The sequence below is a fragment of the Dipteris shenzhenensis genome, chromosome 8 (assembly GCF_047967505.1).
Source record: "Dipteris shenzhenensis isolate YYH24624 ecotype China chromosome 8, Dip_SZ_1.0, whole genome shotgun sequence".
Classification (NCBI taxonomy): domain Eukaryota; kingdom Viridiplantae; phylum Streptophyta; class Polypodiopsida; order Gleicheniales; family Dipteridaceae; genus Dipteris; species Dipteris shenzhenensis.
Window position 1 is genome coordinate 33,393,448 of NC_141603.1, and position 14,610 is coordinate 33,408,057.

Sequence of the window (14,610 nt, forward strand, 5' to 3'; positions counted from 1 at the left end):
AGGAAAGCAACACTGGTCCTCTTACTAGGACACCGCAAACTTGGTTTGCTTTCTTGAGCTCCTTACCATGAACCAGGCTCTGACACCATGTGAATATAGTGGGAGAGAAGGAAGGAGTCTCACTTGTGGCTTTCTCACATACACAATGGGGGAATACACACAAAGGTGGAGGCTGAAAACAATTTTCCTCTTCTTAGTTGTGAAAGCCAAAAGAACTCTAGTACAAAGAAATAGAAGAACCCTATATGTGGGTCTCAAACCAACCTCAGCTAACTAAGGTGGCGTACTAACTGAGCCACGAACTAGAGTATATAAGGATAACTGTCATCCAGCTATTATTCATGGGCGGTGTACCAACCGCATCTGCAGCTAACAAGTCAGTGACATAAATGCACAATGGTCACCCTGGCATATCACGAGTGGAGCTTGATATCTCAACATAGATCAGGGACATCGACAACTTTACCTACTCAATAGTCATCCCCTATAGCCCCTTCCAAGGGATCATCACCTAGGCATACCCATCCTAGGTCCAAAAAGAGTAGTAAGGTTGAGGCTGCTTTGGTGGCACGGGAGATGTAGATGAGTCTGCACACTCCCACCACTCCAGGTCTCCCCTATGTCATGAGACATAGTACCAGTCTAGTCCCTTGCCCTCCCCACTCATAGGCTGCATCACCCCAAAGACCACTCGCTCCCCTACTTGCTCCTTAAGCGCTCGCTCCATCCCTTGCTCTAGCTCTGCTACTCCATCTATCGTGCATTCTTTGGACTTTGTTTTGCGTGAGGACCTATCCTGTAGAGTGAATAGTGTTAGGGAAGTTAGACAAGATGATGATGGGAACAAGGTCAATAGATACACGAGTAGGTTGATGAGAACCCAATTCCCCAAGGATATATTCAAATCTTGGAAGCAACAGGACAATAGAGGGTGTTGTAAAAAGGCAATGGGGATGATACACTTCCCCTCGATTAGAGTAACTTGTATTGGAAGTGCTCTTCCTTCCTCAAATTCTATAGTGGTATCCTTCGACATAGGAAAGAAGAGAAAAGGAAGACTAGCTCTGCAACCCAAAAGAGATAAGGATGAACAAGTGAGCTGAGTGAAAGGAGACAATGACAAGTTATGCAACCCCAATAGAAAAACAAATAACAATGATGTACTATACAACCTGAAAAGACAAAAAATAATGACCTCTGTGCAACAAAGATGAGCTGTAGAGCCAACCACAAGAGGGGAAAGACGAGAGAAGAAGGACAACAAGACTCCACCCCAAAAAAACACAGGGAAGTACTTTGAACCCTGAGAAGAAAGAGGGAGCTCTGCAAGTTGAAAAGATAAAGGAAGAGAGCTACTATTTCTCCTCTTATCAGTGGCCTTGCAAAATGGTTAGCACAACGTTTAAAAATTAAAAGCATAATGTTTTAAAATTAGCAAGGGTCCAAATAGATGCTTAATGTCTCTAATCTCTCCTTCTTACCATGGTTTCCACACTTCTCCTCCCTGTCCTTGACTCCTCTTATCCTCCCTTCATATCCTTTCAACTCCTCCTTGCCATTAGATCTCCGCTCCTCCCATCATTTCCACCTCCCTGCCTGTCCTCTACCCATGAGACATGGACAAACCCTCTACAAATTGCACATGACCTCCACCACATGACCACATCCTCTACCATCACCAGTGACCAACGACTTCTCTCTCGAGACGTAGGTTTCTAGCAATGTTGTTCCATGGAAATGCTTATTGGGCTTCAGCCCTCAAAATCGAGCAAATTTGTTTTTGTGGCTAGAGCCAGGAAGTGGGTTTTGCCTCGCAAAACGCCCTCTATGGCTCTTGCCATGAAAAAAAAATCCAATTCACCAAAAATTGGGGAAAAAACTTTTGGGCCAAGGCCAAGAAAACAAATTTGTATGAGGAACTAATTTTTCTTTCTAGCTTTGGCCCCCAAAAAAAAATTTATTAAGAAGTGCTATTTAGGAACAATAGTCCTCGGGTTTTTTTCAACTTGCTATTTAGTTTTTATAGCAACTCTATGGGCATCGTGCATCTGTGGTGTTCATTCACAAGCTCCTTCCAAAATGCTCACACGGCCCTTTGCTTTGGGAAACTTCCTTCCTATTTTCATAGTTTGTGGATGCTCTTGGAGCTAAACCTACTCTTATGTCAGTTGTGGCTACTCTTGAATAGTTTGCTACTCGTCGTTGCTTTTCAACCTTAAAAATTTGAATGTTGTTCATTGCTTTTCAAACTTCAATGTGTTCCTTAGTTCGGTCTGATGCAATACTCTACTTCTCAAGAACTAGTTTAGCTACTACAAGTGTCTATTCCTCCACAATGCTTATAGAAGTATGGTTATCTATTTTTTTTCATGAGTCAACGTGTCTATTATTTTCAAACTTCAACGTGTTGTTGTTATTCCCTCTTTTCTCCAAGCAACAACAATTATTCACTTTAGATAGTAGGGAAGTTCACACTTGCACACTCAAACTACACTCATGTAAATTGCCCTTACGGTTCAATTTCTATCGAACTTCTCATGTGTACTATCCAACTCTTCGCAAAAGCTGGACAAAAAGGATTCAATCTTACTAGTGCAGTCTCGGGGGGGTCACTCATCATATGTAACCCTATCACGTGAGTTCAACATAAGGATATTTTTTATTTCTAAAATTTGCAGAAATAAATATACATAAGGGACTATTTAAAAAAGTTTTGGAAAAAAATTACAGATTTGTATAGAAAAGGGGTACATTTTATTAATGAAAAAATTTACAGATAAGGGATTTTAAATATAGGCCTTGAACGCACGTGATATATAGGGTTTATACATAGTGACCCCCCCGAGAGTGCAGTTCCATCTATGGTGTCAAAATATCTATTTATCGTGGTAAGCATGATTTCATCAAATAGATCATCTATCTAAGACGTATCTTGGAAGCATACCTTTCATGGTCTGATCTTGTCCCTTAGATTGATCATCCATCTATACAACATATTATATCCTTGCATTTGAATCAAAGAGTAAAGTTGTTCTTGTAGGATGTTGAATGTTAAGATACCCACTTCAAGATATTTAAAAAGAAACTTGTACTTTGGTTGTGAGTAATGTAATATGAAATTGTCTTTTATGATGCATAATGTTCTTTCATTTGGGCATTTTTCATGTCTGTGTAAGCTTCATTTTTCTCTCCCCTTATTGTTGTATGGGATCCATTGACTAGCATTGTTGTAAACCCAAACTTGTATTCAGAATTAATTGTAGTTGATTCTTCCTCTACATTGTGGGGTCCTCGCCATGGTCAAGTCATAGGTGCCCAGTCATGAAGCCTAGAATCTTGTACAAAATGATGGAGTTTTCCTTATCGTTTGTGGAGCCATCATTAGCTTGTTTTGAAAGTGTAATGAACTTCTTTTTGTTTTGAAGATGGTAGCTTCATAGTAGCTGGCCTTTATTAGACTTTGTCTTACCTCACAAGGGCTATATTGGCCTTTCCACCTTGTTGGGTTAAAGTTAGGACACTTCAATGTTAGCATACTATAAGAGTCCCTTGATTAACATGCTCACAAAGCCTAGAGATCCCACACTAACCCTTCTTAAATCACATTGACCCTTCTTAAACCACCTGGCTCACCTTGTAAATTGGCATGTAGTGTGGTAGTGCTACTAGTGTGGCCCTGTCATACGCTTATATGATGCAAATGAGGGTGGTGCATGATAACACATAGGAGTGTAGTGCATACACATGATTTGAACATGGGCTTTCTCAGTTTCTTGTAAGGAGCACAATACTATGTGTCATGTTGGGATTAGATTATGTTTCTTCTATATGTGCGATCATTTTTTATTTCAATTCATTTAGCTTTGAAATATGATAGTGGGCTGCATGATGTTTTTACACCCGTTTTTCATGATGTATTGGGAGATCTAACATATGTTGTCATGATTTTCAGTGATGATGTCTTCCTCAAGATGATATCCTCTATGGTCAAAAAAACAAGCATGGGGATGGCTATTACCATTGCGCAAGCAGCAAGCCTTCTAGTAGTTCAAACACAACCTTTGGATTCTATTCCAAAATAGGTGGACCATCGGGATAGTGGAGGTGATACAAATTTAGTATCTGCTAAAGGAAAGGGTCTACAAAGGTATGGAAAGGAGATAAAGAGTAACATTTTGCAAGATGTGATTAAGACTTTTGTTGTGAAGTCCAACAAGCCACCTCCCCCTATACCCTTATGCAAGCTTGTCATGAATTAGGCTATAAGGACAATTGGTCATACTATTGCTATGCTTGCCTCAAATTTTGAAAGTGTGGGATATTGTGAGATCATGTGTAATTTCCTATTATCCTTGAAAATGCTAGGGGTATTAGAAATGGAAGTTACAAAAGAGGACTTAGAGAATTGGTGGAATGTTTGGAGGAAAGTTAATAAGGAGTTTGAGGTAGAGTTTTAAGCTAGTGCAAAGTGGGGGCATTTGAGCAAAAAAACGTTTCCCCCCCCCCCCCCAAAAATGCGGTTTTATATTATAAAGTCAAAACGAGACCAAATTTTACAGCAAAAGTTCTCTACCCCTAACCAGTAGTATCGGGGTGAAGTAACATAGGGAGTTATCATCTAGAACAGGTCGAACTAATAAGTGTTGAACATAACATGTCAGAGTGTCTCCTCCTTCAGCACCACGACCTTGATAACCACAATAACCAGGATGTGCATGTATGGACAAGAGCACCTGTGCTTTGATCCCTTCTTAGGATGTGCTCTCTTGGAGCGTTGAAGGGACTCAAGAAATAGTTCCCATGACATATTATCATTGCGCATCTTAAAAGATGTGCTTGCAGGATTCGGTGATAAGATGGGTCTCTTGAAGGTGAGTGGAGGTGGCAGGGCTTTCTTGGGCACGGGGGGAGCGGTAGTCTGTTGGGCTTGGGATGGGGGCATAGGTTGTTTCTAAGAAGGGCAAGAGAGATCTTTTTCCTAGGTACTTGAAGCAGGCAAGGGCGCATGTGGAGGTTTCTCCACAAAAGGCCTAGTGGGAGAGGGGATGGAATCATGGGACAGTAGGAAAGATTGGTTGCAGTCCTTGGGCTATCATAGTGTTTTTTGCTTTGCATCCCATCTCTTTTCTTTTCCTCATTCTCTGCAAGGATATGTACTTGATCCAGTAGTGTGTTCTCTTCTTTTGACAAGTTCTCTTCTTTCTTACAATACACCTGAAGCTAAGTCTACTTCTCTACAAATTGTCACTAAAACCCTCCTGGTTTCAAACATACATTTAGAAAAATGTCAGTAGCATCCACATGATTGTCGTCAAAAACTTTTGTGCATCTTGAAAACCAAATGGACCACAACGTAAAATTATGGATAATAGTAAGTAGGCATAATAAAATCAGAACTGGGTTATATGTTGTTGCACTATATCCCACAGAGTTCTGGATAGACTACACGTTAGGAACAGGTGCAAGATATCTTCCTGTGTACATTGACATCTCTTACACCATCCGTCACCCTGGCCTATATACCGAACTCGACTGGCTATCCAGACTCCTTTGTGAAGTATCAGCTAGAGAAGGCAAGACTGTTTCTCTAAGATGTTTCTATCAAACAAAGTTTTTCAAATCTCTTTGCCCAAACTCTATTCGAGTCTCTCCTATGCCATTTTAGGTTGAGGAGACTGATAACCTCTTCCTGTCCTTCTACCCAAATGGGTATAGGAGGTAACTGAGTTTCTCCCGCCCATCTGAATTCCTCTAGGGAAGTCTATAGTCAACCTCCCATCCATGGAAGATTGTTGCTCAACCACAGATTTAGCCTCTCTTGGATTAGTCTCAAAATCAAACCTGTTGAGTCCAAATTTGGCTATCAGCATTTCGTCGTCCTGCTAATTACCTTGTTCACGGTCTCACAGATCACCCCAACATTGATCATTTATTGAGCATCTGAAACCCATTGGAATTCCTAGCAGCCTGAAGACCTACTTCATCATAACCCCTCCTAATCATATCGCAACCCCTCCAAACCCAGCACAAAACAAATCAAGATAAATTTTATTTTGCTATTTTTCATCTCAATCGACATGTAGAGCAGCTATAGGACTAGCTACCTTAGAGGAGAGAACTTCAAAACTAGCCAATTGAAGCCTTGCCCAAAAATTCCATCAGTCCCTGTGGAACCTATCATCAATATTCATCTCACACATATCGATACATGTACCATTATTTGATAGAGGGCATATTCACTCTTGTTGAGTCACTTGGTAGTTTGGGTTACTGATTCAAGACAATTGCACCTATTTGCACTCACATGCCACCTTGTAAAGTCAGTAGTTGACTATTTGCATCAGTTTTTGCACTACTTCTTCAAGCCTTATAAAGCCTTTGGCTATCACTTGTACATGATTGCTATTTGTATACAGGTTTTGATTCTTGGTGCACCATGGCAAAATCACATGATGATGTCATATTTCTTGATCAAAGTAGCAAGCTCAATGATAACAACTATGGCAATTGGAAGTTCAAAATGTTGAACATCTTTCACCTGAAGAGGTTGTGGGACATTGTCATGGAAGATGAAAAGATACATGAGCCTACCTCGACAATTCCTCTTACTCGCAGATCAGCAACTAGAGCTCACAAAGCAACAAAAGAGTGGGATACCAAGGCTTGACCCTAGCTTGACTTGCCTTGACTAGCATCAACTTCAATGTGAATGATTCAAAGATCCCTCTTCTTCATGGGCAGACCTCAACTGCACTTGCTTGGAAGACTTTGGAAAGAAGGCATGATGCCAACAACATGTCCCATATTCTCTTGTTGGAGAATCAAGTCCTGACTTCTTACTCAGATTAAAGGACCTTGGCGATCAGCTCCCAAATGAATCAAGTCCTGACTTCTTACTCAGATTAAAGGATCTTGGCGATCCAATGCTCCCAAATGAATCAAGTCTTGACTTCTTACTCAGATTAAAGGACCTTGGCGATCAGCTCAAATCACTTGGACATGAGACATAATTGTGCTTGATAGGGGACTGTGTGCCACATGGTAATGATGATGTGGTAGTTGACTCGTCAAATCTAATGTGTCACATTGATTTGACCTACTGACATGGCAAGTGATGATGTGGAGGCTATGACATGGCTAGTGATGTGGACTTCCTGCTGTGGTAGTAGGGTCAACTAATGACATGGCAAGAGAGCCCGTACTACTGACATGGCAGTCAAGTATCTGCTGCTAACATGTCAATGACATGGCAGTAGGGTGTGACTGCTGCTGACGTGGAGGATAAGAGGTGCCATGTGTCAAGTGAACAAGGTGATGTGGCACTATGGACTAGCTAGCTGACATGGAGATATATATATATATATATATGTTGCCTACATGGCAAAATGCTATGTTGTGTCACTTAGAGAGATAGAGCCATAAAGATAAGAATCAACATAATTCTAAGTATATCAATGGAATCTCGACGTGATTTCGTGATGGCAAGATTGTTGAGTCGGAGTCGTTTGGTCGGCCGGATGGTCGATGCGTTTCTGTTGCTGAGTCGCTATGGCAGAGGGTTGTAGATGGGTCACTACTTGCACAGTGTCACAAGCTAGAGTTCGGTCGTTGCCACTAGAAATGGCCCATAGGTCATTGCAAGTGCACCTGGAGTTGATGCTAGGGCTCGTTGTGTGGTAAAGTGTTGTTTGCAATTGCATCCGAGTCTGCATGTGGTCATTATTGCGCATCAGTGATATATAAGGCTAACTACTGTTGAGTGATGAGCCAATCCTATTACTGAATGTTGGTGGACTCGTGCAGCTTCAATATGCATTCTATGAAAAGGCAAGCGCGCGTTAGAAATTTTAAAAACATAAAAAAACTATAGCTCATTCTTCCTCATGAACAAAAATGAAAGGCGCTTTGCTAGGGATTTTGTCTATATTTGGTGGAGCTTTGTACCATGTAGTGTTTCTATTTGGAATGTAGGGGAACCATATTTCTGTGTGTTGCTATTAGCTTGGCAAATTGTGTGTTGAGTGGCAAATTATGTGTTGAGTGAGGCAAGTTGTGTTTGTAGTATGCACACGAGTATGTACAGTTACATACAACAGCACCTAGTACCAATTAAAGATTTACATGTGTTAGTATGATGGACCTCGATTGTGGGAGTTGTTTCTCCTATGGAGGTAATTGGAAGCAACTCATACGGAGGGAATTGGACTACCTATGTCAAGTAGACTTGTATGGTTGCTTAGACCTGAATTCCCATCATCAATATAGAGTGCTGAGAAGCTGAAACAGAGGCCTACGCATGCAAACAAAGTGCTTCTATTGCCCATTCAGGCTACTTGCTGCATTTCTAGAAAGATCATTGACGGAGAATATGTTGGGTTTCATATGGCCACATAGATTGCAGCTGAATATGGAGTTCCATTAGCACATTTGGAAGGCAATAGAGTTTGAACGACTTGCTTATGTTTGTCACGGAGCAGAAAGGGTTGGCATCAAAAGATTATATGAACATTATGCACATCGGCTTCTATGCACTAAGCTATCTTAATATCATTACGGAACATGAGCGGCCCTTGATCCATTGTTCAACATGTGGATTGGACGATCCGCTAGCTTGGTTTGCTTGTTTTCTGCTACACAAATTTCTACATCAACAATGCATTCAGACGAGGCCAATCAGGTTTGCCCTAATCTGCTTGCATGTTGCCACTTCGTCTTCCAAGACAATGTGCACTTCGAGAGCGTCCATGATTATCTGAAACATTATCAAAGTGATCTAAGCGAGTGAAGACCTTGAAATAGCTTAAAGACAAGACTTTCGAGTCTCTGCAATTTGGAGGTGAAGTCGATTGTTCACCTGAGGTCACCATTCAGAGGACCGCCTGATTAGTTCGAGACTGACATGACGCATCACGCGGAGCCTAACACAAAATTTTACGAACTTGTGTCCCTGAAATACCTGTATAAGCCACTATACAGATGCAACCCATAATCGGCTTACTGCATTTGGAAGCACCACTAATAGCCCGTCAGCATAGCTCTTTCTTCGCGGTTGGCGAGGGTCGTAGCAAGGCAAACCACTGGGCAGCCGCGTCTGTGAGGAGCAGCGAATGGAATTAGCACGGATGAATATGCAAACGCTGGGTCTTTCTACGGGCATTCTGGAAAGAGGCCGGGTTTATCGACGAGTGGTTGCCGGACACGATGATCAGCATCGGACTCAAGCGTCGCGCCACGATTCTCGCGGCCTGTTCCCGGATTTTCCCCCTATAGTAAGTTTTGTGACTCAGCTCCGGTATGGTTCCTTTCGGCTGTGACACCTCTGCATTTGAGCTTCAAATGCTATACTGAGGGAAGTCGCACTTTGGCAACAAATGGCAAGGTAATAGCGTACGAGGGAACGTGCACTTTGGCAAGGCACTCGTTCAGGGCACTTTTTTCAGATTTCCTGTCGGCAGCATAACAGGCTGTCAAGGCAATGCAATGTCAGCACTCGAGGGAGCGGGCCTCGCCCTCACAAAGCACAACAAAAACAATGCATTTGCTCCGTTTACGGTCCTCACACATTTCTGGAGCACTATTGTGAGTTATAGCTCGTCAATGGGCTCGTGATTTGTAGCTCAGTACTAGCGTGCAGCCCAGGTAGCCTGATTTTAATCATGGCCCCTCACTTTCGGATTCCTCTCTAATGTTTAAAAGATTTGGATCTTACTCTTAGCCCCTTCTAAAATTTACTATATGCTCTAGGATTCACCTCAGAATTTTGATAGCTGGTCTTTAGTACGCTTCTGTTTACTCATGACATGCCCGAAGAGCCGAGATCTTTTAGCCTACTCTGCTTCATCATTTAAGTATGGCATAATCATTTGAAAATGACATCTAGTGAGCCTGACTGTCAGATGGCTTCAACGTAAGAAGTATATGCGTTTGTAAGACTACAATATAACCAATCGTACAAATTCAGATTTTGTTGAACTAAAGTCCAAAATCCTACAATGAAACCAAAAAAGAAAACCAAAGAGAAGAAAAATGAGCTACAAATTTTTTTGAAAAGTAAAGGTAAACATATTTAGCAAGCAAAGCAATACTTATGTCGTCATCACTGTCAAGCATAAGCAGCTATAGTGGGTTTCTCAAGACCCACCGAGTCTCTTGGGCAAACCAGTGCTTACTAAAAAACATCAAATAAACAAAAGGGAAGAATGTTGATGCAAGAAGCATTTCACAAATATACGAAAGCCATGAATCTCAAAACCAACTTTCAACTGTAAAAGAGCATTCCAAACAGACAAATGTAGTTCATGTATACTTTCACAAGAGTAGGATATATCCAATCTCACAAACAAATTATAGTCATTACAGCCACCTACAAGGTTGAAAACTACAATCTCTGCATAAATTTGAGGGCTAGCATATCACCATCCACTCATTTTAACATGATCCCCATCCACATCATGAGTGCACAATGATGGGAATAAGCCATAGTATAAACAAATGTTCTCAGCTTATGATAGAATTTCTATCAACACTCCAGAGGTGTAGTAGACTAAGCCACACCAGAGCGTAAGGCTGAACAAAAAATACTCCGCATTCTCTATGCTATTTGAAAAAGGCTGATCAAAAAGTAGTCCCTATTCTCTTCATCTAAGTTACAAGTGCCTCTGAAGGTGAGAGTATTCCATTCGTGTATCAAAATGCAAAGAAAGCTGATCCATTGCTGCCAATGTCTAAGCTTTGACCCAAACACGACATCATATACCATAAGTTACAACCTAGTCGACAAAACGTATCCATTTACTCTTTGCCATTCAAAAAGGCTGATCAGAAAGTAGTGCTATAAAGATCAGAGTATTCCGTTCGTGTCTCACAATGCAAAGAAAGCTGATCCATTGCTACCAATGTCTATGCTTTCGACCCAAACACTACATCAATATGCATCAGTACAACCTAGTTGACAAACCATATCTATTTACTCTTCAAGAAAGCAATATTGTACTTGCAACAACAGAGGGGCGCACACCTTGTCTTTGCATATCTTGGAATACAATTTAGAATTTAAATCATACACAGGAACAAGAGGGCATAGCCATGCCTTTCAGTTTCAGATTTCAAGGGAAAACTTCACATTAAAAAAGAAGAGACAGAGCATCTAATTAAAAAAAAGCTTCAAAACAAAGTAGAGACAAAAGGTGTGACATTGGGAAAAAAGATTCAAAACAGAAACCTATCTCACTCCCCACAGCAATCACAGAGCGCTAACGACAAAGCGAAAACATGTTGAGAGTCCTAAAGAAAGACAAAACTTCTGGGTATTGCATAATATGCCAAATTATGATGACTAAATGATTGATCGGTCAGAAGATCGTCACAATTTACATAGAACAATAGCAGAAATGTCAAAATGTAAAGCTTTATTACAATATGGCGCGGAGTATACACAAGTTAGGCATTTAGCTGGCATGAATGGAATATTACAGCCGTCTAGAAAAGTAGATGTGCGCAGGCAAATAGTACACCAGAATGTGACCACGATTCGTGAATAAGATATAAATACTCAACAAAGGAGGAACCTGTAGCCCCTCCTAAATTCCTGAGCCCTTTCAAAGAAGAGATTCTCCCCAAGTTATAACCTAGGCTGAGCCTGATTTTTTGGGCTTAATACACAAAAGGTATGCATAGTAACCACAGCTAGAACGACAAACGTTATACAATTATCTTTATACGATCGGCTATGGCGAGGATGGTGGGTTATAGGTACAAGAAGTTCGAAGAGGAGAAAGAAGAGCCATGGTATTCGAATCAACCACAAGATTGCAGGAAACCTGATTTTGAAACTTGGGTTTAACCATCTTGCCCACAACATAATACTGAGAGTACAGAGTGGCAACCATACTCAAGGGGATGCCCTGCTTGGCGTCGTACATACTGGATAAACCGGCGGCCGCCCCGTATATAGGAACCTTGACAGCCTGAGCCACCACTGGTATCGTCTTACGGGTGCTTTTGGGTTGAAAATAGCTCAGAATCTGAGGAACACATATCCGTGTAAGCTCGGCAAACAAGTAACAATGCAATTGAACATAGAAACAGCATTCTAAATCTGTTAGCAAAACTAATGAGGCGAATACCTGTCCTTTCGCAATATTGAGTTCTGAGTAGTCTAGCTCTACATCCACAGGATTGATATGGACTCCAAAGTATTTGGAGGGGTTGTAGAAGTGGATCTCCACCGTGCAGTTAAGAGAGACCATTTTGGTGGGCACGCCGGAGGCATCGACGCCTTCCCCCATGTAGAAATTATGGAAGACGACGTTCTGCAAACGGGATAACATTACGAAGCTAAGGCATTCGCTCCCAAACAAGCAAGACAACAACACGAAGCTAAGGCATTGGCTCCCAAACGTTTCGTAGATTGCCAGCCATGTTCCAGGAAGCTCTACCAGAAGCTCACAAAACCCCATATACAACAAAGCTCTTCAAGCACAAACTCAAAGCTTCTCCACGCCCCATTGCACCAGAGCCATGATCGACACAGCCATTCGAAGGCCATGCAGAAAGAAGCCGCAGCTCAAAGCTCTTTGAAGCGAAACAAGAAGCCAAATAACGTACCTTGAGAGAGAGCTGGGGATGCGAGGGTCTGCAGATAAGCCAGAAGAGCAGGATGAAGACGATAAGGAAGACTACGCAGGAGAGCAATACGAGGAGAATCATGTAGATCTGCGGGGCTTTGCTATAGTCACGGAACTCGGGCTCCTCTTCGATGACATTGCTGGCAGCCCAGCCTTTGGAGGTCTTGTGAGAGCGGCCACCGTCGGGCTGGGGGAGGATCTTGCGGGAGCCAGATTTGGAGCTACGGGAGTTGGGGTTGAGGTTCTGGGAGGAGTCACGGGAGCGGGAGGAGGAGGAGAAGGCAGGGTGGAGGGGAGAGCCAATGGGACTGAGGATGGGGGTGGATTGGAAGGAGAGCTTGGAATCGCCATCGTGGGAGTCACGGGAGGGGCTCTGGACGAAGTAAACGGGGCGGGAGCGAGGGGAGCGGGGGGAGGAGGGGGCTAAGCTGGTGACCTCGGAGTCTGATTTGGCGTGCATGGTGGAAGAGTGAAGAGCTTGGCTATGGCGATGGAGCAAGCTCTGCTCTGCAACTGAAAGTTCTTCGTCTCCGAGGAGAGCAACAACTTGGTCTGTATTGCAGTCTCAGGGGAAAGCGAAGCTTGGCTATGGCGATGAAGATGACCTTGGCAAGCTCGGCTCTTTCTCTGTACGCAATGCTGCATGAAAGTGGAAGCTTTGGCTATGGCGATGGCAAGCTGGGCTCTTCCTCTGAGTGCTCTGTGTCTCCGTGAAGATGAAGTCTTTCTGGTCTCAATTGCTCTGCTCTGAGGGGTAAGGGAAGCTCTGCTTAATGCCCTCTAGCTCTGCTTATGGCTGTGGCGATGGCGAGCTGGGCTCTTTGTGAGAGCTCTTTGTCACTGTACAGATTATGTCTCTCTGCTTGCTCTCTGCAGTTGTGTGTGTGTCTCTCTCTCAGGAGCAAAGGAAGCTCAGCAAGATATGGCTATGGCGATGGCAAACAGGGCTCCTTCGCTGAGAAGATTAAGTCTCTCTGTTCGCTATGTGCTCTGTCTGACTCTCTCAGGAGTAAGGGAAGTTTTGCAAGTTATGGCTATGGCGATGGAAAGCAGGGCAGTGTTTTTTGTCTCTGTGCAGATGAAGTCTATTGCTCTCTGTCTCTCTCTCAGGGGTAAGGGAATCTCTGTTTATTATGGCTATGGCTTATGGCTCTGGCCTTTCCGTGAGAGCTATTTGTCTCTGTGCAGAATAAGCCTATCTGTTCTCTATTGCTCTGCTTATGCTTATGGCCATGGCTCTCTCTCAGAAGTAAGGCAAGCTTTGCTTGGCTATGGCTGTGTCTGCTCCTTGTCTGTGTGTGCAACTTATATATCTCTCTTTGTCTCTCTCTCTCTCACAAACACTCCCAAAAATCTTTCCCTCCTCCTTCTTAAACCCCCAAGCAAGTGGCAGCTGCTTGTTGGCTCTCTCTGAGCTCTCTCTCTCTTTCTCTCTCTCTCTCTCTCTCTCTGTTTCTTGGCACCTTCAAATCTAGCTTCTAAAATGTGTGCAGCTACAGGTTGCAAATTGCAATTCTGTCTTTACAAAAAGCTGCAAATGTGGCAGGAGTACTCTCTTTCCCCTCCCTTCTACCCTTTCCCCTGCAAGTTTTTCAATATATTCTTACAAAAGCTACCTTCTCTCTCTCTCTCTCTCTCTGTCTCTCTCTCTTTGTGTTGGTAACAATTCTCTATGGCAATTCAAGATGTTGGAACTTGGATGTATCGTCTCAACAATCGACGAATCGACCGCTTGCAAACTCCCACTGAAACTACAAGCCTACAAAAATGTGGCAGCTTTCAAGCTTCAATCGAACTTAATGGCGCGCTCTCTCTGTCCCTCAAAAGGCTCAAGACGCAGCTTTCGACTCATAACTCTCACTCGAAGCCTGTCCCGCAAAAGTTGCAGCTCGCAATTCTCTCGCAGCAGGATTGCAGTTGGGCGAACAAAGATGGTAATTTCAAATCTCGCCCATGAAACTTGTTCTTCCCCAAAAACGCCGCA

General features: G+C 42.8%; 1 protein-coding gene across 1 annotated transcript; it reads right to left on the reverse strand.

Moving 5' to 3' along the window:
• Positions 1–11,529: 11,529 nt before the first annotated feature.
• LOC147899406 (uncharacterized) lies at positions 11,530–14,227 on the reverse strand. Its single transcript, XM_087378301.1, has 3 exons — positions 12,607–14,227; positions 12,126–12,311; positions 11,530–12,023 (listed from the first exon to the last, which is right to left on the reverse strand). Exons 1-3 carry the CDS (start codon positions 13,084–13,086, stop codon positions 11,727–11,729), a joined length of 963 nt encoding a protein of 320 aa, XP_087234427.1. The 5' UTR covers positions 13,087–14,227; the 3' UTR covers positions 11,530–11,726.
• Positions 14,228–14,610: the final 383 nt, after the last annotated feature.